The following is a 27,913-nucleotide window of genomic DNA, read 5'->3' on the forward strand; positions in this document are numbered from 1 at the left end:
GATTTTGGATGTTATTAGTTCAAACTTCATTTTGCATTAAACACATTTATTTGGATTTATTTAAAAGAATATACTCTAGACATCAGTACATTATATCATTTGTTAATTATACATCAACATGTGCCTATGATAAAGAGTATATTATCAAGATCAATATCAGCCATCTTTAAATAACCATACCCCAACCAGTGGCAAACATAGCACAGAGATTAAGTCTAACTAGTTAAGATTTATGGCATTAATTAGTTATGTGTGTTCCACACATTTTATTTTTGGAATAATACTGTGCAAACTTTAGTATTTTTTTCAAACATTATGTGAATGCCATGTTGGGAGGCCGATCTAGAGCTGGAGTGGGCCAGTTATTGATATGGTTAGTCTAGTTTAGTTATGCAGACTGGCATCACATGATGGCAACATACCAACTTGGGGACATGTCACACATGTAGAGCATTGCACATGGAAGTCTGATTTGACCAGCCTTTACACACTGGTACGAGAACAATGTTATCACCATGCCTTAGCCTTGATATCATTGTTATCACCATGCCTTAGCCTTGATATCATTGTTATCACCATGCCTTAGCCTTGATATCATTGTTATCACCATGCCTTAGCCTTGATATCATTGTTATCACCATGCCTTAGCCTTGATATCATTGTTATCACCATGCCTTAGCCTTGATATCATTGTTATCACCATGCCAAAGCCATGATATCTGTTATCACCATGCCATAGCCTTGATATCTGTTATCACCATGCCATAGCCTTGATATCAGTTTTATCACCATGCCGTAGCCTTGATATCAGTGTTATCACCATGCCTTAGCCTTGATATCATTGTTATCACCATGCCTTAGCCTTGATATCATTGTTATCACCATGCCTTAGCCTTGATATCATTGTTATCACCATGCCTTAGCCTTGATATCATTGTTATCACCATGCCATAGCCATGATATCTGTTATCACCATGCCATAGCCTTGATATCAGTTTTATCACCATGCCGTAGCCTTGATATCAGTGTTATCACCATGCCATATAGCCTTGATATCTGTGTTATCACAATGCCATAGCCTGGATAATGGAGTTATCACCATGCCATAGCCTGGATATATGTGTTATCACCATGCCATAGCCTTGATATTAGTGTTATCACCATGCCATAGCCTTGATATCAGTTTTATCATCATGTTATAACATGCCATAGCCTTGAAATCAGTGTTATCACCATGCCATAGCCTTGATATCAGTGGTATCACCATGCTGTCACCTTGATATCATTGTTATCACCATGCCTTAACCTTGATATCAGTGTTATCACCATACCATGGTATTGATACTTCAAATCTGGAAAGTTTTCTGTCACAAGATCACTGCGAGTGGCTGACAATAGCCTTAGTGAGTCTGGAAAGTTTCTGCGACACCCTGTGGATGAGGTTACTCCTTTTGAAGAGTAGGAATCAGTTTGATTGTTGAAATTGTAACAGTGGGAAAGAAATACCCGTCGGGTTTAAATACTGGATAAGTCCAAAGCCGCCACCTCTGAGAATGCTGCAAGGATGAGCAAAGCTCAAAGCGAGTTGAAGTTCTTGGATTAGACGACAAGCATGACAATGCTACTTGGCAGCACAGCCATGGAACCCTGCTGCCCTACCCCATCCAGCTGATTTACCAAGGCCTGACTCACAAGAAACCCTGCTGCCCTACCCCATCCAGCTGATTTACCAAGGCCTGACTCACAAGAAACCCTGCTGCCCTACCCCATCCAGCTGATTTACCAAGGCCTGACTCACAAGAAACCCTGAAGCCCTACCCCATCCAGCTGATTTACCAAGGCCTGACTCACAAGAAACCCTGCAGCCCTACCCCATCCAGCTGATTTACCAAGGCCTGACTCACAAGAAACCCTGAAGCCCTACCCCATCCAGCTGATTTACCAAGGCCTGACTCACAAGAAACCCTGCTGCCCTACCCCATCCAGCTGATTTACCAAGGCCTGACTCACAAGAAACCCTGCTGCCCTACCCCATCCAGCTGATTTACCAAGGCCTGACTCACAAGAAACCCCGCTGCCCTACCCCATCCAGCTGATTTACCAAGGCCTGACTCACAAGAAACCCTGAAGCCCTACCCCATCCGGCTGATTTACCAAGGCCTGACTCACATGAAAACCTGCTGCCCTACCCCATCCAGCTGATTTACCAAGGCCTGACTCACAAGAAACCCTGCTGCCCTACCCCATCCAGCTGATTTACCAAGGCCTGACTCACAAGAAACCCTGCTGCCCTACCCCATCCAGCTGATTTACCAAGGCCTGACTCACAAGAAACCCTGCTGCCCTACCCCATCCAGCTGATTTACCAAGGCCTGACTCACAAGAAACCCTGAAGCCCTACCCCATCCAGCTGATTTACCAAGGCCTGACTCACAAGAAACCCTGCAGCCCTACCCCATCCAGCTGATTTACCAAGGCCTGACTCACAAGAAACCCTGCTGCCCTACCCCATCCAGCTGATTTACCAAGGCCTGATTCACAAGAAACCCTGCTGCCCTACTCCATCCAGCTGATTTACCAAGGCCTGACTCACAAGAAACCCTGCTGCCCTACCCCATCCAGCTGATTTACCAAGGCCTGACTCACAAGAAACCCCGCTGCCCTACCCATCCAGCTGATTTACCAAGGCCTGACTCACAAGAAACCCTGAAGCCCTACCCCATCCGGCTGATTTACCAAGGCCTGACTCACATGAAAACCTGCTGCCCTACCCCATCCAGCTGATTTACCAAGGCCTGACTCACAAGAAACCCTGCTGCCCTACCCCATCCAGCTGATTTACCAAGGCCTGACTCACAAGAAACCCTGAAGCCCTACCCCATCCAGCTGATTTACCAAGGCCTGACTCACAAGAAACCCTGAAGCCCTACCCCATCCGGCTGATTTACCAAGGCCTGACTCACATGAAAACCTGCTGCCCTACCCCATCCAGCTGATTTACCAAGGCCTGACTCACAAGAAACCCTGCTGCCCTACCCCATCCAGCTGATTTACCAAGGCCTGACTCACAAGAAACCCTGCTGCCCTACCCCATCCAGCTGATTTACCAAGGCCTGACTCACAAGAAACCCTGCTGCCCTACCCCATCCAGCTGATTTACCAAGGCCTGACTCACAAGAAACCCTGCAGCCCTACCCCATCCAGCTGATTTACCAAGGCCTGACTCACAAGAAACCCTGAAGCCCTACCCCATCCAGCTGATTTACCAAGGCCTGACTCACAAGAAACCGTGCTGCCCTACCCCATCCAGCTGATTTACCAAGGCCTGACTCACAAGAAACCCTGCTGCCCTACCCCATCCAGCTGATTTACCAAGGCCTGACTCACAAGAAACCCTGAAGCCCTACCCCATCCAGCTGATTTACCAAGGCCTGACTCACAAGAAACCGTGCTGCCCTACCCCATCCAGCTGATTTACCAAGGCCTGACTCACAAGAAACCCTGCTGCCCTACCCCATCCAGCTGATTTACCAAGGCCTGACTCACAAGAAACCCCGCTGCCCTACCCCACCCAGGTGATTTACCAAGGCCTGACTCACAAGAAACCCTGCTGCCCTACCCCATCCAGCTGATTTACCAAGGCCTGACTCACAAGTACCACCCTTGTTACAACTTTCCTGATGATTGGCATGTCACACACACAGCCAATCACTAGAGTAACGGAGACAGCAGGCTGGATAATGCAGAAAATGTGCTTGTTCCCTTCACTAAGAAAGTGGAAAAAAGAGCTCAAGCTGCCAGCACGACAGAAATGCCTGGCAATTGTTGACGTTTTTGCTGCACACAGATGTCAATCTTTCTCAGATGTATTGCGAAAGCGAACATTTGGAATTAGGTTTTTGCCGGCCATTGGATCCCTACGTCAACGGCGAACTGAAACTCGCAATGAGGGAACAATTTTCAAAGTAGTATGCCGACTGTGTAGCCAAGAATCTGAAAGAAAAATCCGAGACACACGTGGACTTATGAATTAGTGTTCTAAAACCAATCCATGCTCGCTTGACTGTGGCCGCCTTTGATCAGCTGTGAAAAGACAAGGAGACCGTCTTGCGTGGCGGGTGTATGCCTGGACTACTGGGTGTTGTGTAAGCTACCTGATCATCAAATTGACACTGATTGACAATGTGTAGTTAAGAAAACAGGATGTTAGATATTATGTATTTAAATATGTACTTTGACGATGTGTGGAATCTAATAAAAGAAATATGCTTCCTTACGTGCTAGTATCTTGTTTGTTTGTCTCTCTGCAAAAATAACTGTGTCATGAAACTATTGCCAGTTAATGTTATTCACAGTTTTCACAGTGCTTTCCAGTATCAGTGTTATCACCATGCCATGATATTGATATCAGTGTTATCACATGCCATCCCAAGTGAAAATAATAGTGGGATTTCCATCCCAGTGGGATCCCACTGGGATATGGTATTCTCAGTGGGATATATATATAGTTTTGATATCCTTGTTATCACATGCCTGTCTTGATATCCGTGTTATCACATGCCATAGTCTTGATATCAGTGTTATCACATGCCATAGTCTTGATATCCGCGTTATCACATGCCATAGTCTTGATATCAGCGTTATCACATATGCCATAGTCTTGATATCAGTGTTATCACTAGCTATAGTCTTGATATTAGTGTTATCCCATGCCATAGTCTTGATATAAGTGTTAGTGAGTGAGTGAGTGAGTGAGTATGGTTTTACGCCGCTTTTAGCAATATTCCAGCAATATCGCAGCGGGGGACACCAGAAATGGGCTTCACACATTGTACCCATGTCGGGAATCGAACCCGAGTCTTCGGCGTAATGAGCGAACGCTTTAACCACTAGGCTACCCGACCGCCCCTATATGTGTTAGTACTTGCCATAGTTTTGATATAAGTGTTGCCATAATCTTCAAGAATATTCAGCTTGTTATATTTGCCTTTTGTTTCACAGTGAGCCATGTGGAGGGTCTGGTCATTCCATCCAAGGAGGGACTTCCCACTGAGACGGTCACACTTAAGTGGTGCACACCCAAGTCCAACACCATAGGTAGGTGTTAGCAGCGTGGCCCCACTGAGACGGTCACACCCAAGTGGTGCACACCCAAGTCCAACACCATAGGTAGGTGGTAGCAGCGTGGCCCCACTGAGACGGTCACACTCAAGTGGTGCACACCCAAGTCCAACACCATAGGTAGGTGGTAGCAGCGTGGCCCCACTGAGACGGTCACACCCAAGTGGTGCACACCCAAGTCCAACACCATAGGTAGGTGGTAGCAGCGTGGCCCCACTGAGACGGTCACACTCAAGTGGTGCACACCCAAGTCCAACACCATAGGTAGGTGGTAGCAGCGTGGCCCCACTGAGACGGTCACACTCAAGTGGTGCACACCCAAGTCCAACACCATAGGTAGGTGGTAGCAGCGTGGCCCCACTGAGACGGTCACACTCAAGTGGTGCACACCCAAGTCCAACACCATAGGTAGGTGGTAGCAGTGTGGTCCCACTGAGACGGTCACACTCAAGTGGTGCACACCCACGTCTAACACCATAGGTAGGTGGTAGCAGCGTGGCCATCTAAGAGGGTCACACTCAAGTGGTGCACACCCAAGTCCAACACCATAGGTAGGTGGTAGCAGCGTGGCCATCTAAGAGGGTCACACTCAAGTGGTGCACACCCAAGTCCAACACCATAGGTAGGTGGTAGCAGCGTGGCTCCACCATGTAGTCATTACAAGTCCAAGTGGAGACATTTTACTGCAGCATCATGGAGAAGTGGAATCGTATTAAATTATACACATGCTTCTTTCAATATACTCCCTATTTTCTGTTTTCATTCATCTCCAATTAACTCAAACTTTCCCGAAACATATGATCATGGGTTTGAATCCCAGTTGACCCAGATTGTGTTTCAAGGTTAAGCAGCACCAAACCTCATGGTTTTGCCTTAGTGGTAAACGTCTTAGACCTGCATTGCTTTGAGCTTTCCTGTCACATTAAGCTGACACACTGTGATATAGTTGATGCTGTTCAAAGTGGCGTTAAACCAATTCACTCACTCACCAATGCAGATTGTTTTTTGTTCCACAAACATGATAACGCAGGAATATTGTTGAAAGCAGTTTTAATGTTGAAAAAAAATGTTCAAAGGGGTGCAGGGGAGATCAAGTGGTTTGAGGCACTGCTTTGTAAAGTTGTGTCCCTTTTCTGTGCCAGGATCCACTGGTCATGGCCTCAAATTGAGTTTCAGCCCATCATGGTCCTTGGCCTATCTGCACCAGATGTAAACTCCACAATCTGCCCTACTTTCCTCCCACAGATGGCACACTGTCACATTACTCAAATACTGTTGAAAACAGCATTAAACCCAACTCAACCCAAGAAACTAAAAAGTTTAGTCTCGCTGATTAAGTAAATGGCTGACAGTTCATGTTGATGTGACACTGGGGTACGGTTGGTTGTTGCAGAGCTGCATCACTGCGTCGGAGCTCACAGGATTACTCCAGTTGATGTCAACAGTCGGCCATCTTCCTGCCTCACCAACTTCCTGCTTGGTGGTAAGTGTTTTGTTGCCCAGATGTCCCTGTGCTGAAACTACAACAGCTGAGAGTTGGAGACCTAGCAGCTGAGGTGCTGGACACAACGTGTGACGTGCATGCTTTGTCTTTGAGAATATACCTGATGAAGATTCGGGGTAGAATAGGTCTTCAGCAACCCATGCTTGCCGTAAAAGGCGACTATGCTTATCGTAAGAGGCGACTAATGGGAACGTTTGGTCAGGCTTTCTGACTTGGTTGATGCATGTCATTGTTTCCCAATTGTGTGGATCTATGCTCATGATATCAATCACTTGATTGTCTGGTCCAGACTCGATTATTTACAGACTGCCGTCATATAGCTGGAATATTTCTGAGTGCGACGTAATAGATTAGATTAGATACCTAATCGAATCTTGACCAGACAGTCAAGTGATTGATATCATGAGCATCGATCCACACATGCATCAACCAAGTCAGCAAGCCTGACCACCCGATCCTGTTAGTCGCCTCTTACAACAAGTACAACATGGGTTGCTGAAGACCTGTTCTACCCCGGCCCTTCACAGGTTTCAAATCTTCACACACAGTAACTCCGTGTTGTGAATGATGGTGTGTGTGCTTTGTGTTTGAGAAATGTATACTGAACAAAAGAAAGTAGGAATCCATATTTTGGGTTGGTTTTTGTTGTTGTGGAATTGGGAGCTCATATGCCCCCAAATAACATTTTTGTTCATTATTTATCACAATAGCCATTGAAAACAAAATATGAATGTGATCTTGCATCTTTAAATCCCCTTGATTTAATGACAGTTATCAAGAATACAAACTTTGATTGAATGAATGATGCTGTCTGTAGAATTTAATCCTCTCATGTTTCCCTGTGTTTAGGCCGGGCCGTCATGCTGGAGCAGCCCCGGAAGACTGGCGCCAAGGTGATCTCTCACATGCTGACCAGCCACGGAGGCGAGATATTCATACACACCATACCTACAGCCAGGTCCATCCTGGAAGACCCTCCCTCCATCAGTGAAGGAAGTGGAGGTCGAGTGACGGACTACAGGATTCCTGTAAGTATATCATTTGCAGACATCACACCATACCTACAGCCAGGTCCATCCTGGAAGACCCTCCCTCCATCAGTGGAAGTCGAGTGACGAACTACAGGATTCCTGTAAGTATATGATGTGCAGACATCACACTATACCTACAGCCAGGTCCATCCTGGAAGACCCCCCCTCCATCAGTGGAGGAGGTCGAGTGACAGACTACAGGATACTAGTAAGTATGTCATGTGCAGACATCACACTATATACCTACAGCCAGGTCCATCCTGGAGACCCTCCCTCCATCAGTGAAGGTAGTGGAGGTCAACTGACGGACTACAGGATACTAGTAAGTATGTCATGTGCAGACATTTCCATGAAGACTTAGCAGTCACAACTTAGACAACTGAGTCCTGTATCAGTCACAGCCGGACTGCAGACATTTTCAAATCAAATCTGACCCGCCCTGGAGAATCTCCCTCCTGCAGTGTAGACTGTCAACCTGTATGAAAGTCAGGTTCAGTGTACACAAAAAGCCAACTAACATGCCCAGATTATTCACCAGCTGTTTTTCTTCCAGGACTTTGGAGAGTTCATGAAATCAAATCGTCTGGCTCCGGGAACAGCAATCACCCTGGAAGACAGGATCGGGAAGCCCATCGAGAGAGGTACCCTTATAATGATATGTCATTCTGGCTTCATGAAGATAAAAAACTGTGTGAAGATAATGTTTGGTACTAACAGAATTGGTTGTCATGGAGTAACAAGAATATATTCTGCAGGGAGTTGTTTGGCCAGGAGAAGACAGGAATAACCATATGATCTCTGTTTGTTTTATATTGAGAATCAGATTACGCTACACCTGTGCAAGAAGCAATGTAACTACATGTATTACCCATGGGGTTAGAAATAACGAAGCTCATAAAACTCGTATGTGCTCTAGTGCAAATATTACTTTAAGCTTACAGTGTATTGTTTCTGTTATCCGGATAACATTGTTGACGTCATTTGAATCTTATTGTGGCCTAAGGTCGGAATGATGTCACACTAGAAACGACATCATAGAATAAGATTATGGAAATCATTCAACAGTTGTGGTTTTCGTAGACGTTTGTTGTGATCAGTGCTCTTTTGTAAAGAATTGCTCAAAAGGATTAAGAAATGAATATATTATTACACTCACATGTGTGTCATACTGATTTTATGAAAATCATGTAAGAATTCATGTATTACCCTCACTCTTGCTCAGGAAATGCAAGAATTCTGACACTCGTTTTGTAAAATCAGTATGACACACATGCTCGTCTAATAATCTCTCTGTATTACTGTGTCTCTATCATGAGTGGGGGCACAGGTGGCCCAGTCATCTAAGGCGCTGCGATTCGCAGTCAGCACCATACCCCTGCTCGTGGGTTTCACCAAAGTGGTAAACGTCTAAGACCTGCATCACTTCGGGCTTTCCTCCCACATCCAGCTGACACGCCGAGATATAACTGGAATACTGTTAAAAGCAGCATTAAACCCAACTCACACACTCCATCATGAGCACCCTAAATGTTGATCATCACTTTTTTTATAATCATGATAGTTATTGATCATGGACCGCCTTGGTGGCCTGGTGGAGAGAGCGTGCATGTCGCTATATACGTGCAATAATCTCAACGTGAAGTTAAACTCCATTTCACCCCACCTTACCGTTATTGATCATTTTGGATAATAGTGCTTGCTGACAATGTTTGATAGTATTGATTGTTGTCCATGTCCTTGACTGTGGTCCTCGTGATGATTGATGGTGATGGTCTGTCTGTTTGTCTTGCAGCCCAGCAACACCTGGAGAGACTGACCAGGGTGTGGCCGATGGTCATTGGGGAAACCATCATGTTCAACATGGTCTCGGTCAGTATCATGTCCAAACTGGTCGGGGTTAAGCGGCTGACAAGTTTAACAAAATAATTGTTCCCCCCTCCCACATGGAGAGAGAATCTTTCAAAACAGTGCTGTAGCAAATAACCTTAGTAATATGTTGTAATCCAAACAAATCCACAGAGTTGTGTCCCTTAGCTGCCAGGATCTGCTTGTGGGTTCCAATCCTTGTCCTTGTACAAGGTTTCCCCAAGGTGGTGATCATATGCAACCTGCATCACTTTGTGCTTACACTTCCTCCATGATAATCTGACAGCTAAAATACTTACAATATGGTGTTATGTGATGAGCTGCACAATTCACTCCTATTTCCTCATTGTCACCTGGCGTGATACTGTTTACGTTTGGTTTTGAATTTATTTAGTTTCAATACCAACTAATTATTAGTACCATATTCGACGTAATAAGCACCCAGGGCGCTCTCAAAATTAGAAATAGGGGGCTCTTATTAGAATATTATTTTGGTGAGAATAAAACAGAGTTGAAGATCGTAAATTGCGTGGTTTATGCTGACAGCCTGAAATGATACAAAAGAAAACTCTGTGCGTACAGATATATTTTCAAGAATATAATTGCCCATAATTAAGGGTGCATATAACACACGAGTGCGTTTTAAACACGAATAAATAAGTTTTGTGTACAGAAGGGGTGCTAATTGGGATTGTTCACTAGCCAATATATTAACAAATATCTCCATGGGCGCTTATTAGAGCATTGCATTTATTATGTAGAATACGGTATTAGAATTATGATCATGCTTTTATTTCTTCTGAACAATATGTGAGTTTATTATGGATAGTGCCTACTGAATAACACCTGAATATCACAACCTTTCTTGTAGCCTGGATATATTCATACCTTTCTCGTATCTTCAATATTCTGTAGACATTATGCTGTTAAATACCTTTTCTGGACACGTATAGCTCTGTCTAAAATGATGCAATTTATTTTGAAGAGTTGTCTTCCTTATAGCTGTGCCAGGATCTGCTGGTAATGGCTACAAATCTAGATACATCCCAGCAATGATCCTTGGACTCTCGGCACTATACCGTGGCTCGTTGCTTTTACCAAGTGGTAAATGTCTAAGACCTGCATCAAATTCAGCTCTCCTCCACATAAGGTGATACGGCCAATCCATTCCTTCAGTTATAACATACATAGGCAGTGTATAAAACATATTCTTCCCTTCCCCAGTCTCTGGAGCCCCTCCTGGGCCTCATCACACAGGCAACGCTCAATGATGATGACGTTCTCGAGTGCAAGAAGGCCATCTACAAAGTGGTTGCCATGGAGAGCAAGAATGAGGCGCTACCATTCCCCGTACTTGGGTCCAGAGGGAAAGGCCCCAAGAGGTGAGAGCTGAACACACAGTTGAACAAATTGTAAAAATAAATTAGAGGGTGAAATTATTATCTGGTGTTTTCGGTTAATATTAACCCTGTTATACATGATTTTACCCTTATCAAAACTTTTACTACATGAGCGCAGGTTGCCAAGTGGTTTAATTCAAAGCCTCAACTCACTCTGCAGAGTTTGTTGTGACAGGATCTGTTTGTTAGAGTTTGGTTCCATTTTTTCCTGTTATTATCCCCCGCCGCGCGAAAGCGCGAAGCGGGGGATATAGTATTCACGACCGTCCGTACGTCCGTCCGTCCGTCCGTACGTCCCACCTGTTTGTTGCCGCGATATCTCAAGAACTAAACACTGGATTGTCTTCATATTTGGAACTATGGTGTATATACAGACACCGCAGACACCAGTCGGTTTTGGTGACCTTGATCCCATTTTAAAGGTCACAGCAGACAAATCTGCTTTTAGAGTTGGAAAACGGTGTTGCCGCGATATCTCAAGAACTAAACACTGGATTGTCTTCATATTTGGAACTATGGTGTATATACAGACTCCGCAGACACCAGTCGGTTTTGGTGACCTTGATCCCATTTTCAAGGTCACAGCAGACAAATCTGCTGTTAGAGTTGGAAAACGGTGTTGCCGCGATATCTCAAAAACTAAACACTGGATTGTCTTCATATTTGGAACTATGGTGTATATACAGACTCCGCAGACACCAGTCGGTTTTGGTGACCTTGATCCCATTTTAAAGGTCACAGCAGGCAAATCTGCTTTTAGAGTTGGAAAACGGTGTTGCCGCGATATCTCAAGAACTAAACACTGGATTGTCTTCATATTTGGAACTATGGTGTATATACAGACACCGCAGACACCAGTCGGTTTTGGTGACCTTGATCCCATTTTAAAGGTCACAGCAGACAAATCTGCTTTTAGAGTTGGAAAACGGTGTTGCCGTGATATCTCAAGAACTAAACACTGGATTGTCTTCATATTTGGAACTATGGTGTATATACAGACTCCGCAGACACCAGTCGGTTTTGGTGACCTTGATCCCATTTTCAAGGTCACAGCAGACAAATCTGCTGTTAGAGTTGGAAAACGGTGTTGCCGCGATATCTCAAGAACTAAACACTGGATTGTCTTCATATTTGGAACTATGGTGTATATACAGACTCCGCAGACACCAGTCGGTTTTGGTGACCTTGATCCCATTTTAAAGGTCACAGCAGGCAAATCTGCTTTTGGAGTTGGAAAACGGTGTTGCCGCGATATCTCAAGAACTAAACACTGGATTGTCTTCATATTTGGAACTATGGTGTATATACAGACACCGCAGACACCAGTCGTTTTTGGTGACCTTGACCCCATTGTCAAGGTCACAGCAGGCAAATCTGCTTTTGGAGTTAGAAAACGGTGTTGCCGCGATATCTCAAGAACTAATCGCTGGATTGTCTTCATATTTGGTACTATGGTGTACAGGCGGGGGATATTTCGTCACTCTGTGACAAATACTTGTTTTTCTTGTTCACAGCAGGGGTGGTCGGGTGGCCGAGTGGTTAAAGAGTTTGCTCGTCATGCCGCAAACCCGGGTTTGATTCCTGACATGGGTACATTGTGTGAGGCCCATTTCTGGTGTCCCCCGCCGTGATAATGCTGGAATATTGCTAAAAGCGGCATAAAACCATACTCACTCACTCCCTTGTTCTATAAGCTCCATACCTGTAAATGTCAATGACCAGCACCACTTAGGATTTCCTCTGACATAAACCTGTGATTTAACTGAAATACTTTTTAAAGCAGTTTTAGACCCACTCATTCCTCTTACCCTGTTCATGACATCTTTTACCCATGATATCCTCATTCAGGGAGGAGCAGTACCGACAGCTGTGGGCAGAGCTGGAGATGTTGGTGCGGGCGCATGTGTTGACATCTCCATTCCACGAGAAGGTGCTGGAGTGTCTTCTGGAATGCAAGAAGCCGTCCGATGACGCCAAGGGATCTCCCAAGAAGGCCCTGGAGAAGTCGGCCACAAAGGACGAAAAGATGGAGGTGTCCGAGCAGGAGGATTCATGGAAGGACTACGACAAGTAGGTCCACACAGTTGTGTCCCTTTAATCCCAGGAGTAGCCAATGCAATTGCATATTAAGTGGACATAGAATTGCAAGTCACTCATTGGTAGGGACTAGGGCTGGGACGAGTCCAAATTTACTACCCGGGTACCCTACCCCCTATTACCTGACCCTACACGGGTACCCACTGTAGGTCTCAAGAGATAGGTAAAAAATGTCAAATTGGGAATTTTTTACTGTAGCCCTGACAAAACATATTTAGATACATGTATTAAACAATGTCATGCATACACTGAACTTGACTTAAGTTATAGCTTTATTCAACCATAGTCAGAAAGAATGGGTGCATAGTCAGAAAGAAATGCAAACATTAGTGACTTGTAGTGTAACCATAGGGTTCTAGATATTTTTTGTCATTAAACAATATATCAGGTGATTCGCTGTGCAGAGTTGCATCCCTTGGGCACGCCAGAAACCTATGATTGTGGGTTCGAATCCCAATTCGCCCCGATTATGTTTCTAGGTTTGTCAGCACCATACCCGTGCTCGTGGGTTTCACCGAAGTGGTAAACGTCTGAGACCTGCATCACTTCGGGCTTTCCTCCCACATTAAGCTGACACGCCACGATATAACTGGAATAGTGTAAAAAGCGGTGTTAAACCCAACTCACTCACTCACTCAAACATATGTTTTCTGTTGTTCATGGTTCTTACATCTTCATCTTCTCATTACGTCACAGAATGAAAAGAATGACAGAGAGGGAAAAACAAGATTTCCTGAAAGGTGAAAAATCTCTGGACCCTTCTCCACCCAAGAAATTTAAGGCCGAGGAATCCTTTATCAGATCAGGCGGTCAGTTCCTTCACTTTTGACCACGTGTTGACCTATCATGATGAAATCCTTTTATTTAATTAACGCATTGATTGGTCGGATGAAAGGTCGTTCTGGGGCCCATAATGGGATGTCCTCAGATCTTTGTTCAGCGGCAGCGAGAACTTAGATCTGATTTTAAGGAGATTGGGCCGTCATCACAATATAAAACTCTTCAACAGAAGTCCTCTTCACTATCATCAATGGGATGCTGAATATTTCTACAGTAACATGAACATGTATTTACGCCCGTGAGAGGAGACGTTCTTGCCTTTATTAGTTGGACACTAACACATTTGGTTGTATATTAATCAAAATTTAAGACTTACATCTTGCTCCATTTTCTTAATTTAATCTTTTTGTTTTTCTAGTCCATCAAAGATAATGAGTAAATGACACTAAATTGTAAAAACTTTCATCATCAAATACATAATCGTTTTGATCTCAGGCCAGAACCTGCTGTCAATGTGGACCAATCGCATCAAGACGATACACAACAAGCGACACGTGGAGTTTGCTGGCCGTGAAGATTGTACCGGTGCAGTGGCTGAGTTGTACATACATCTCAACGATGATGAGTAAGTGGTCAATTATGTTACTATAACATCTTCATGGGAGAGTGGTTGGTTGGTTTGTTGTTTAACGCCGCACTCAGCAATATTCCAGCTATATGACAGCAGTCTGTAAATAATCGAGTCTGGACAAGACAATCCAGTGATTGACAGCATGAGCATCGATCCACCCAATTGGGATCGATGACATGTATCAACCAAGTCAGCGAGCCTGACTACCCGATCCCGTTAGTCGCCTTTTACGACAAGCATAGTCGCCTTTTACAGCAAGTATGGGTTAGTGAAGACCTATTCTACCCCAGAATCTTCACGGGTCTCATCAGAGAGTGAGCAGCCCAGTGGTTAAAGTGTTTTTTCGTCACGTTAAAGGCTCTTGCCGATTCTCAAAGTGGGAGCAATGTGAGAAGAGAAGCCCATTTCTGGTGTCCCCCGCCATGATATTGGTGGAATATTGCTAGAATCGGTTTTTAACCCTGCTCACTCACTTAAGCCTCATATTCATAAGAATTTTAACAAATAAATTTCTTGGCATTTAAATATTAGCTACCAATGATTTACTTCCACACCAGCAACATTAACATACCTCAATTACAAATTATGCCATCCATTGGGACAACTTGGGTCAGAACAGGTCCCCGTCGATCTGTTGCTTGTTGTAAGAGGCGACTAAACTGGATTGAGTCATACTTGGTCATTTGGTTGGATGCATGTCAACCGTATGCTGGAGATATAATATCATCCAGTGATTGTTCTTGCTCAGACTTGAATATTTACAGAACATTGTGATAGAGCTGTGAAATTGCTCTGTTTGGCTTACAACAACAAACAAACAAACAAACCAGCTGGAATATTGGCAACTACAGCTTAAAGAAATACCAAATCTATGCAATTATTCACATATTGGCCTGGATTATTTGCACACATTTCTAAGTACTTATTTGTTGGCCAAATGCTACTGCCATGTTAGCTCCTAGACTGATAATAAATGTTTATCTATTTGACTTCCCCTGAACAATGAACTTCACTGTGGAATGTTTAACACTTCACTAAATACTGACCTCCATTAACCAACAGTGACCAGCCGCCCATGGAGCAGACGTCCCAGGCCTCCAAGACTGCACCCACTTCCAAGCCACTGCAGAGTTTGAAACGTTGACAGATCATCATCAAGTCTTTAGCCACACATCAGCCTCGAACTCAGATAATAACCAAATAATGGAACACTTGAAACAATATTGATATCGTATTGCGTCGTTTTGAGATAACATTTTACTTCTAAGGGCTTTTGTCTGTTGGTTTACCAGATTTCATGTGATTGCTGCTTATCATGGGTTTGAACCCTGAATCACTTGGGTGGTCCAGTGGAATAAACAGCATCGTCAAGCATGTCAGGATCCATAGATAGTGGGTTTGAATCCCGATTTATCCCGACTGGATGTGTGAGCACCAAACCTGTGCTGATGGACTTCAAAGTGGAAGAAATCTGGGCTCTCAAGCTCAAGCTGTCATGATATAAGGTCCCTTCAAAAGGTACGCATGTTTCAGGTGACTTGACCGTCCCATCACTGGTGACCCTTATGATTTCATCACAGCTGGAAAGAGCCTTAAAGAAACTCATAGTTTGATTTCTGAATAAAGTAGAATGTTTTGGCATGTCATTCTATCTATTTTGACCTACACATTCAACATTGATTAAAATTAACCAAAAAGAAACCCCACAAAAAAACACCCATATATGTTCATGTTTCCTGAAATACAAGTATGTATATTTTTGCCTACCTTTTTTATCCTTTTTTTGAGGTGGGGTTGTATGCCAACTCAAGTGATGGCTAACTAGAATACAGTTCCGACATGTATTATTTTATCAACCAAGAACCAGTGTCTGTAAATATTTGAACCATGTTATCAATCTTAGAGTGTTACTTTCATTACTAAAATCTCTCCACTTACCATTTACGAATCTTCATCAGTCATTCACTAGTATTAGACTCAATCAGAATTACTCAGTCTTCCTATCTACATGTACATGGAATCATCTTGTTTGTAAGAAATGAATGTATTACACATGAGGAATAAAATAATTCTTCTCATATTTGTAAGTTATTATTTTAAACCCTGCTGGGATTGGGGAGCTGAATGTGGCCCCCAGGTCTCATATTTGTATATTGTGCAGAACACAGTCCACAGGTTCCCTTGCTTGCTGCAAGAGTTGACTTGTAAGGTATGGAATATTTCTTATATTTGACAGGTCTTTATATACCAAGGTTCCGTCCGTCCGTCCGAAAATGTTGTCCGCGCGATTTCTCTTAAACTATTCAGTGGATTCATCTAAACCTTAGTACATATAACCTGTGTCATATGGAGGAGTGCAGTCAAAAGAAAAAAACTTGTTTTTATTAATTTTCCATTTTTTAATGATTTTTTCAAACCCTAACCCTATCCATTATTTAATTTGAAACTACTGACACACCAGGCGGGTCGGGGGTATTAGTGAGCAATGCTAACTTTTGCCCTTGTTTTTGACCGAGTTGTGGTTTTGGAGCTCAATGTGGCCTCGAGTCTCATATTTGTATATTTTGTGTAACACAGTCCCCAGGTTCCCATGCTTGTCATAAGAGCGGACATGTGAGGTATAAAATATTTCTTCTCATTTTTTGTGAAGTCTTATTTTGACCCCAGTTGGGATTTGCTCATGTTTATAGTGCCCAGGCTACCATGCTTGTCGTAAGAGTGGACATGTGAGGTATAAAATATTTATTCTCATTTTTTGTGAAGTCTTATTTTGACCCCAGTTGGGATTTGCTCATGTTTACAGTCCCCAGGTTCCCATGCTTGTCGTAAGAGCCGACTTTTGAGGCTGTTGCCTGGTGTGGTCGGACTGATTGTGTCACATCCCTTAGTTCTTTAGGGTCATATCCACAATCCCAGATTGTGATCCTTGGTGTGTCAGCGCCATACCCATCCTCGTTGGTTTCACCACATTAGAAACATCGAAAACCTACATGCAAGTGAGGTTATGACCAACTGTCACAGCTATAGTCAGTAAAAGAGTTAAATTGAGATTTATCAAGAAAATACCTGTTTTTCTACACCACGAGTTAATGCCATTTGTCAAAGTGCTTTGAACCAAATAGAATGTACAAGCATAGAGAAAGATATTTTCAGGGTGCTTCGATCAGTTTCTGCTGGTATGAGGCCAGCATTCATTGATAATACTTCCTTTCCTTTTTGAGATCCTAAAATCTGATGTGCTGCTCTGAATGCATTTGTGATCCTGGACGTTATTATATACTACTCAAAAGAAGTCAAACAACACTGATTTTATATGACGATAGTTAATCTGTCAGTATGTCTGGTTTATTTAACGTCTTTGAATAGTATAAATGAAATTCTTATTCATACTAACATGGAACTTATTTTACTATATTGCTTAAATGTTGCTAAGCTTTCGTGATACCAGCAAGATCCTTGTGCAGATGCTGCCTTTTTAACTTCCATAGAGCCACAGATGAATGATGTATTTGTAGCGGCCATAAAATTTTCGAGTCCCGTGATGGGATTCGAACCACGAACCTTCTGATCCAAGTTCGGATGCCTTGTCCACATGACCAAGAGGTTAACCCCGTCAGCAAGCTGACAAGGTAAAGATGTCATCTGTGGGATGACTCCACGCCCTGCTACACATTCACTAGGCAAAGTGCTTTAAATGTACATATTAGGCAAAGGCAGACTTTGCATTTAACACTATCCATGTACCATAGAAACTGCCTGGAAATTGCAGATGTCATAAACAGCATTTGGTTGTGCATAAATTGAATATACAATGTGACGCTGTAATGTAGGACGGTTTTATTGCTGGAGAGGATCAAGCAAGTTCACATTATATACAATCACAACGACAATGGAACAATTTCAGAGTTGTCTCCCTTGCTTAAGTTTTCACATTGAAATCAACAGAGACGCTGGGAAGGGTATATGAGGGTATTAGTGTCTTATGCTTGCAGTCATTCTCATATATGACTGAAATAATATCGATAGATAAAAATTCTTTCAATATATGAGTGAATCCTTAAATACTATATAATGATATGCTGAGTGTAAAATACAGCGACATTAACAAATCAACTAATAATTGTTTGTGTCAGCATCGGTTAACATAGCTTCATGATTACCCGAGAACATTTGCCCTGTACAATTAGCACGATGTATACATGGTCGTTAGCATCATTGGTCCACCATAACTGTCCCTGGATGATGGAAGATGGTTTGGAAAATCAGGAATAACTCATCGTCAGTACTTCACAGGTTTGTACACTCCATATTCGACCAGAGTAGAGATCCAGGGAAGAATAGGTCTTCAGCAACCATGCTTGTCGTAAAAGGCAACTATGCTTGTCGTAAGAGGCGACTATGCTTGTAAGAGGTGACTATGATTGTCGTAAGGGCTCCGTTCAAACAATTATACGACATTTTGTACTAAACTCTTGAAACCTACAGCGGGTACCTGGGTAGGGTCGGGTAACAGGGGATTGGGTACCCGGGTAGTAAATTTGGACTCATCCAATCCCTACACTATTGCTTCGTTATCTGGCAGCAGTTGGGCTCACACAAAAATCATGTATTAAGTAGGGCTCATTTTACTTGTGTATACACTGCCTCGTGTTATTACCTGACTAAAAATAGTCACGACTACACTGCAAAGTGGCCGGTTGTATTGACGGTTGATGGTGGAATGATGTGTATACAAACCTGTGATTTACTGATGCTGGTTCCAACAGAGGTGTCATGACATACATTGTTCTGAAATGACAATCTTCTGCAGAAGTCCGTGGAAAGTAAGTTATTGTTTCTGTGGAATCCAAGAGGAACCAAGACCCCTGGCTGATAAGATCTGGGCCCACTTGCACAAAGCGATCTTAGCGCTTAGATGATCGTAACTCCCATACTTTAACATAGGCTTACAATAATTGTAGCGCTAAGATCGCTTTGTGCAAGTGGGCCCTGCACAGACCCTGTGTAGGACAAATAAAGACTGTAACAATTTTCAGTTTAACAGCCACAGACCCTATGCTATCTTAGTGCCATACTGTCATTATGTCCCTTAGGATATTGAGTCTTGAATTTTATGCTTGAATATTTTTCCACAATTCAACGCTCATATTGTCAGTTGATCTTTCTCAGATCACCAAGTTAGACTAGATTTTGCTCTTGATAGTTTAAACACCTTGTTTACTCAAATATTAATTCATACATATTATTAATTATTTCAACCTTTTACTAACCCATTGATGTCTAATTAAATTATCATCTTGTCAAAAACATTTGATCTATCAAGTCTGTCACTTGACTGTGTTACTAGGTTTGTCAGCACCATACCCGTGCTCGTGGGTTTCACCGAAGTGGTAAACGTCTGAGACCTGCATCACTTCAGGCTTTCCTCCCACATTAAGCTGACACGCAGTGATATAACTGTAATACTGTCCCAAGTGGCGTTACACACAACTCACTCTGCAGGGAAGGTGATATGGTAATATAACATCATGGGTACATGTAAATATCTCCCGGGCCTATGATGTTGTGTATAAGGAATTGATCCCGTATATCTCGGTTCCCTTACAATTGTTAGTAGCTAGCGCCGATATTGTGATCAATATTTGTGACAAAAGTCCACAACCATAATGAGGACGACATTACTTCATATAAACTATGTCGACATTAATCCACTACATATCTGTACTCACACACACTGGTTTGAAATTAGTTGTCTGGAAATCATTGTCATTTCTTACATACAATGGCAGCAGAGGTGAAGCAGGAAGACAGTGACACGATATAAAGGGATATAGAAAAAAGGCATTTGTAAATAGTTCTTGGATTACAGATATAGATTTTTTTAATATAAAATAACCAAATAAATATTGAACCTTGAAATACTATTTTCATTTTTTACTAAATCTCTTAAGTGTATCTTCTCGAGAAAATAAATGAAATAAAATAATTTATAGTTGTGCTTTTATGTTATGTCAAAGGGTTACCTCCCTTCCCTTCCTGCTGTGGTTTCATTCATTAAGGTCCAACAATTTCATATTCCGGGCTGGGTAGGCCTTGTATGTTTTTAAAGTAATATGTTACAGAAAATAATTGGAAAAAAATCATTTGTTCGCTGGACCCCGAAAAAATAATGTTGAGGGATAAAAACTTGAACTGGCAGGAAGGTAAAAACACAATGTTATGAAATTTCTGAGAATCCATAAACCAAGTTATTTCAACAAAATGCCTGAGAAAATATACAACACATACACAATATATACATACAGAACACCCCCAGTCTCATGACAGTGAAATACAGGACAATCTAGTGACATTGTTCATAAAGGTAGCCATATCATTGACCCAATTATCTAATGGAATATCGCATAGTCTTCAGCTATCTTCATTAAGATATCGTATTCTCTGTAATCGGTTTATCAGGATTACACCGTGAACTGCAGACACTTGTTTGAACTTCAAGATGTTCCTCATTTAGACCACAAATATATAAAGAATAACTTCACAAAGTACCCAAATCGGAATTCAAAATATTTTACAACCTACACAACAGATACGTGAACAAATTGAGCAAGGAAGTGACTAGACAAATCCACTTTAAGCAAGTACATATTTACATGGGTACTGATTTAGAAGTCAGGACATGATGGCTTGCTAACTCTTTCTAACAAGAAAATCCTAAATATAAAATAAAATAAAAGGTGAGACTTCCCATCTGACTAGGCAGGTACTGAATGTCCTTCCATGCAAGTCACATAGTCTGAATGTGACCTTGCCAGTTGACTAGACAAATGACCTCATTAACATGAAGGTGTGACCTCCCCTTTAACGATAAAAACATTAAAACAACAAAAGTAAAATTAGTCCCAAAATAATGAACAAACAGTTTTTGAGAATGTTCGTCCTAAAATTCAAATTGTGTGTTGTCAGAGGATAAGACTTACAAAGAGGACTGACAGATAAACTTATTCTAAAAAATTCAACTAACCGCAATTTCAGTAGAAGCATGGCTAGGGTGACAGTGAATGAAGTATACGTAACATCTTATTATTAAACATGAAAAAACACAGAATCTCACATTCATAGTAATGAAATATATAAACATGCTGAACAATCAATAAAATAAGTACAAAGTAAATAGTATCAAATATACAGTATTACAGGTTAAACGTCAGTAAAATATCCAACTTTGGCACCGTGCTAGTACATAGAATGTTATACAGATGGTTGGTTCTTGGCACTCTTCTCTTGAAATCATTTTGGTGGAAAGGTTTTATGGAACACGATCTATGTAATAACTTGGAATTCGAGGGGGTCTTGGTGTCCTTGAGCTTTCTGTTGTGTATTAATTTGGAACCCGAAATCTGTTCTAGGTAATGACAAGGACCCCTTGACTTTAATTCTTAATTTTAAATATTAATTTTAATATTACAAAATCATAAACTGAAAATAGTATTCACATTTGAAACACTTGTTTGACCATAAACATTTGCCCAAATCACTAGCTTCACTGGAATCACTATAAGTATCAGATGTTACCATACATGCTAATCACCAGCTGCTCTTGAAGAAATAGGGGCAGTGAGTAGCCTAGTGGTTAAAGCGATTGCTCTTGACGCCGTAGGCCAATGGTCAATTCCCCACATTGGCACAATGTGTGAAGCCCATTTTTCATCCTTTCACCATGATATTGATGGAATATTGCTATAAGTGGCATAAAATCATACTTGAGTAAGTTAAAATGTGCCTGCCCTGAACTGTCCAGGCAATAATACAAAGTGTGTATATTGACACAAGGTAGATATGTAATCATAATGGACATATGAAGAACTGGTGTATAACAGCATGATACATGCCTACATGGTGCAATGCGAGATCTTGTGTTATGAAATACACCACTCAAAAGAAGTTAATGGCCATGACAGATTAACTTATGTCATAGGAAAACGTTAGGTGTTCTTGAACGTCTTTTGAGTAGTATTGAAGGAGTCTCATGTACAAAAGCAACTGTGGTACGCAAAGTGGTGATACGCTGTGATATGAGCTCCTGAAACTACAAATAGTGCCATGGCAATGTAGCTCACCTGGATATGCAGTTGCTGTCAGCATTGATATTCAATTTTTTTCAGCAAAAAGGACTTGAACAAACACACTAAAATCCAAAAGATGTATTGTAGAAACAAGGTATGGCAACAACAGGCCATATATGCCTAAGTTCCTTAGTATAGCCATCATAGGGAATCTTACAGAGCCCAAACTGTATTTCAAAAGAATAAAAAAAAGTATGCCCTAAGTCAGAATTAAAAATACTCTGTATTGTAAGAAATGGAACATATGTTGAGCTCCAACACATACACCAATTTCATTCTGAACAAAAATGGCTGAGAAATGGCCATGAATAGGCTTTTTAATGAGGTAAATACGCCAGGTGAGCTAAAACTTTGTGTACAGGAGCCCCTGAAACAATTACACATATTAATAATCCATCGACGGCACAATATTACTTCATAATACCTACAGATGCTCCTACACCAGTGGTGTTTATACAGTATACAGCCCTAGAAATTTGGGTGTTTTTTCAAGATTGGTCAAGAAGACAAGTAAACCTTATTTCACAGGTCCCCAGAGTTTGTAATTAGCTGTGCTTGAACAAAATAAAAATGTTTACTATGTTTATTGAAACGCTGAGAACTTGTTCAGAGTTATAGCCCTCAAATGATACTAGCCAAAGAGGACTACCACCATTTGATTTGTACTTGTCTTCAGCACAATTTAGTTGTCTCAGGCTACAGGACAAGCCTGAATTTTGAAGGCTGCATACATATTCGACTGGTCAGCTAGGCAACTTACATACTTCTCAAAAGAAGTTCAATAAAACCTGACTCTTTCATATTAGGCTAAAAAAAATAATAGTCTTGGTTCTCAGGCACCGCCCGCCTCATCATTAAGTCTGCCTCACGTTTTTTTATATGCCATTTAAAAAAACAAATACAAGAAAAAAAACACTGCCCACCTGCGCTCTGTTTTCAAAAGTCATTGCCTGAGAACCGATTCTTTTAATTTTTTTAAGCCTTACCATAGTTAATCTGTCGTCGCGTGCATAGTAAGTACCACCATAACAATAACGGTTTCACAATAACTGTACATATGCAATGTACAAGGTTGGATGGACTGATCTGATATAGAAGTCATTCATTACGAAGGTAACAATACTGAAGAAGTGAACAATACTCTCATGGACTGGTGACAAAAATGTCATCTAAAGAATATAAAGAACAATAGCACTGGGCTCCCAGTTGATTAGACGTTAAAGGCACAAATGGGTCATTTCATATACCCCTCATCAATCTCCAACGATTTAATTTGGATTCCTCTGAGACTAGATATGCAGTGATAAGAGAAACACAATGATCGTCATGCATCTTCAGTTTCATGTAAAATGTATCCAAGAGGAATCTCTAAGATGATACTATCCTATCGACTCTCCTTGATTGTACGAGTCTTGTTAATGTTTGTTCATCTCCTCAGACTGGAGACTGAAAGCTGTCCAATCAAGACAGCGAATACTGACAACAAATCTCTGTCACAGAGACTCAACATATTCCTTAACAAACAATACACAATAAACAACAGTTATCCTGGTAACATAAAGGATATGTTCAATCATAAACTCCAGAAACACCTATCTTGACCACACGACTGTCTGTGTAAGTATTCATTCAACAAACATCAAATCACCATGGCAACATTCATATCCCATCATACATCTGACGAGTTATTGAGGTAGGGCGGAGGAAGTCGGTACGGAGGTGGATCAGAATGAGGCTGGTAATATGGCGGAGGTGACTTAGGATGTCGACGACCTGACCCTGTCCGACTTCCTGTCCCATAGTTACTGCCATGATCAGACTGAGGCTCATCCTCGAAGTAATATGTTGTCCTTGGCGACGGTGATGCGGACTGGTTCCTGTCATTGGGTAAAACTATGGGTTTCTTTGGTTTTAGTCCCATATCGTCGCCCTCCATTTCCTCGGGGAAAATTATGGGATTTCGGTCATTTGTAAACACAGGTTTTTCAGAATTCTGCAAAGCAGACTGTCGTTTCCTTCTCCTATTTACAAGCAGGATGATGAGAAGGATCAGCAACAGAAGCAGAAGGGCAATCATCACTGGCAGGACAACCTGAGCCCAGATACTCAGTCCCGTCCCTGTGGTGCTTGCCTCAGTGGTAGGGGAGATAAATGTTGTGGGCTTGTAAACACACGCTCCCTGCAGTTCATAGGAAATATCAAGGAGCCGATAGTCGGGACTAAGGTGGCGGCTGAAGCTTGGTCGAATATTGTTACCTTTCCTAACCATCCGTCTGTACAGCCTGTTGATGGTCTTGTTGTTGCAGATGTCGCCATTAAGAGTCGTGTTGCTCCAGGTCAAGACCAAGGAACCCATGCTGACGTCCATCACCACCATATTTTCTGGTGAAGAGTCACCAAAGTAGGAACTGATACGCTTCAAGAGGAGGTTCAGATTGGTCCTATCGTTCATAAAGGCTGCAAAATCCATCTTGAAGGTCATGATGAACTTGTGGGTGAATCTGACGAAGGAGGATGAGTTTACGTAGAGTTTGATGGCATCTTTCACCGACTGTCCCTGCGAATCTGTTGCAACTAGTGTAATCAGATGATAGCTAATATCAAGGTCAACGAGAAGTGGAAGCCCCGAAATAATCTGCTTCCTGGCATTCAGCTGCAGCCAGAAGTCTTTGGGTAACTTCTGCCCATTGAGCAAGGTCAAGGACAACTGCAATGCTCGAGTGTCGCCATCTTCCCGATCGTAGAACACACCTCGTGGAATAGGGAACTCCAAGTACTTGCCAAGATGGGCTGGTATATAGTCCACAGGGTTCTCCAAATAAGGAAAATGGTCTGTGGCTGAAACCAAAAAGAAAAGATGTTCATAAACATGATAAATGAAAACAAAGTCTGCAACAAAAAATAATACAATTACAATTATTGTTTTATTGATTGAAATCACAAATCAATGTGAGGAATAAGGATTGTGAATATGCTTAATGCACAAATTTAATTCACAAAATATATTTGGGTATTCAGAAATGAAAAAGGGTATTATCAATCTCAGTGAAAAGGAACGGGGCAAAGTTTCATTATTACAACAGCATATAACCTAGCCTTGAAATGACATTCACATAGTTCGATGATGACTCAAAATTATTCTTCTACATGTAGTTGGCACATATGAACTCCAAAAAAAACACCTAAACATCTTTATGAGTGTTCTGTGGCAGACATGAAAAACATATTTTTCTATCCCAGCTATTCTTGAAGGAATTCATGAAACCAAATCATTCACAAGCACACTTCAAGTAGCATCTCTTCACTCTGAGTGGGGTAAACCAGCTTTCATCTTCTACACGGGGGCACGGGTGGCCCAGTCGTCTAAGGCACCGCGATTCGCTGTGCAGAGTTGCGTCCCTTGGGCACGCCAGAAACCTATGATTGTGGGTTCGAATCCCGGTTCGCCCCAATTATGTTTCTAGGTTTGTCAGCACCATACCCGTGCTCGTGGGTTTCACCGAAGTGGTAAACGTCTGAGGCCTGCATCACTTCGGGCTTTCCTCCCACATTAAGCTGACACGCCGTGATATAACTGGAATAATGTTAAAAGCGGCGTTAAACCCTACTCACTCACACTCATCTTCTACAGTTTTATTCCCAATACAAGGACTATACATACCTTCTTTATATTTGTTATGTCTGTTTCAGTGAGTGAGAGTGAGTATGGTTTTACGCCGCTTTTAGCAATATTCCAGCAATATCACGGCGGGGGACACCAGAAATGGGCTTCACATATTGTTCCTATGTCGGGAATTGAACCTGGGTCTTTGGCGTGACGAGCGAACAGTTTAACCACTAGGGTACCCGACTGCCTCCTGTCTGTTTGAAATCATTTACTCTACCATAAGTTCTCATGAACAAGAGCCCTTTTCACAAAACAATCCAGGGTTGATGCCATTGGTAATATCCAATAGTCCGCTTCTCATTTCAGACTAGTTGTTATGTGAAATAACTAGATTTACAAATACTAGTCTGTCGAGATTGTTACTATTCTCGGACTAACAGACTAGAGGCAGTGTCTGTTCCTGCAATCTAAATTGTTACTTGTCTCGGACTAACAGACTAGAGGTTGTGTCTATCCCTCAATCATAGCTTTAGGACCGTCATAAATACTTTACTATGTAAGTGAGTGTGTTGGATTTATTGCTGCTAAAAAGTATTTCAGTCATATCATGGCATGTCAGCTTGATTGTGGAGGGAAGTCCGAAGTGATGCAGGTCTCAGACGTTTACCACTTTGGTGAAACCCATGAGGACAGGTATGGTGCTGACAAGCCTTGAAAAATAATCGGGCATTCTAACCCACAATCTGGCAAGCCCAATGGACGCAACCCTGGGAAGCAAATTGCAGCACCTTAGACGAATGCGCCCATCCATGTCCCCTACTTAATAGAAATTAAAGAAGGATAGTAGTATCACTATGGTAACGTGGGACATGGAACATTGCCTCTAAGAAAGCAGCACAAGAATGCAATAGGAAGCATTGATAGTGTCACTGCTGAACAGGGAAGTAGTAATTTACCTTAGAACTATTTTCCTTAAAACTACTTGATGACCTTATTGTATACAAAAAGCTTCAGCTGTGAAAATATCCTGTGGTGAATCTCCTCCATTTGTCTAAACTAAAGTCAACAAGTTCACCTCTTAAAAATACCACACAGAATGCAGATATCTCGAATTTCAGATAACATCAAATAAGACCAAAAAAAATCAGATTATCCATAAATATTCCGCCATGTTTGTAAGCTCATTTAGACAGGGAATGCTTGAGTTGGTTACATGATGATAGAAGGGGAGGTAATTGGTACAGGTATTAGTTTTTTTCTTCAATGAGTGGCGACTCTATCACAGTCTGTCGATGCAGTGATAAGACAGGACCTCTGAGCATCTCTAACATCTGGTTGTGTGAAGCATGTATCCTGTAGCTTATGTCTATACTCAGCTCCTTCACAGCATCAACATTATAGTGATTGCATCATCAAAAACTGACTTCCACTGTCACTATCCTACCCAGCATAGTACCTGCGCCATGTGACGATTCGTCACATCTTTCACAGTCCATTCAAAATATTGCATACGCTTTTCATCCATTTCATGTTTGACAAGTCTACACATTTTCATAAACAAATGTCAAAGAATGGTTACGGTTCATTAAGAAAGTATCCTAATAGGTGAAAATCTACTTGTTTTTGCGTAGTTATCCTTTGTTTACAGCTCCACGTGCTGTCATCGAAGCCCAACAGAGAGCTAGCGATACGGTTACTTTATATATAAATATATATTGTCATGCAACTCACTGTCGCAGTTGTAGTAGCA

The 27,913-nt window shown here is 41.9% G+C and overlaps 2 protein-coding genes across 5 annotated transcripts in view; one reads left to right on the top strand and one right to left on the bottom strand.

Moving 5' to 3' along the window:
- Nucleotides 1–16,510, top strand: part of LOC124145877 (integrator complex subunit 13-like) — a 414,821-nt gene extending 398,311 nt beyond the window's left edge. For all 4 annotated transcript variants that reach the window (XM_046515831.2, XM_048383132.1, XM_046515832.2 and 1 more), the window contains 10 exons: nucleotides 5,002–5,097; nucleotides 6,515–6,604; nucleotides 7,475–7,653; nucleotides 8,210–8,297; nucleotides 9,449–9,525; nucleotides 10,747–10,904; nucleotides 12,771–12,992; nucleotides 13,716–13,828; nucleotides 14,295–14,424; nucleotides 15,493–16,510. In XM_046515831.2, the coding sequence (XP_046371787.2) occupies nucleotides 5,002–5,097; nucleotides 6,515–6,604; nucleotides 7,475–7,653; nucleotides 8,210–8,297; nucleotides 9,449–9,525; nucleotides 10,747–10,904; nucleotides 12,771–12,992; nucleotides 13,716–13,828; nucleotides 14,295–14,424; nucleotides 15,493–15,574 (1,235 nt within the window). In that variant the 3' untranslated portion in view covers nucleotides 15,575–16,510. The remainder of the gene's footprint in view (nucleotides 1–5,001; nucleotides 5,098–6,514; nucleotides 6,605–7,474; nucleotides 7,654–8,209; nucleotides 8,298–9,448; nucleotides 9,526–10,746; nucleotides 10,905–12,770; nucleotides 12,993–13,715; nucleotides 13,829–14,294; nucleotides 14,425–15,492) is intronic.
- Nucleotides 16,511–18,252: 1,742 nt separating this feature from the next.
- LOC124145875 overlaps nucleotides 18,253–27,913 on the bottom strand; it is a 64,715-nt gene continuing 55,054 nt past the window's right edge. The window contains exon 5 of the mRNA XM_046515830.2: nucleotides 18,253–25,394. Within this exon, the coding sequence (XP_046371786.2) occupies nucleotides 24,226–25,394 (1,169 nt within the window). The 3' untranslated portion in view covers nucleotides 18,253–24,225. The remainder of the gene's footprint in view (nucleotides 25,395–27,913) is intronic.

This window comes from Haliotis rufescens, unplaced genomic scaffold (genome assembly GCF_023055435.1).
Source record: "Haliotis rufescens isolate VD_foot unplaced genomic scaffold, xgHalRufe1.0.p SCAF_45, whole genome shotgun sequence".
Lineage (NCBI taxonomy): Eukaryota > Metazoa > Mollusca > Gastropoda > Lepetellida > Haliotidae > Haliotis > Haliotis rufescens.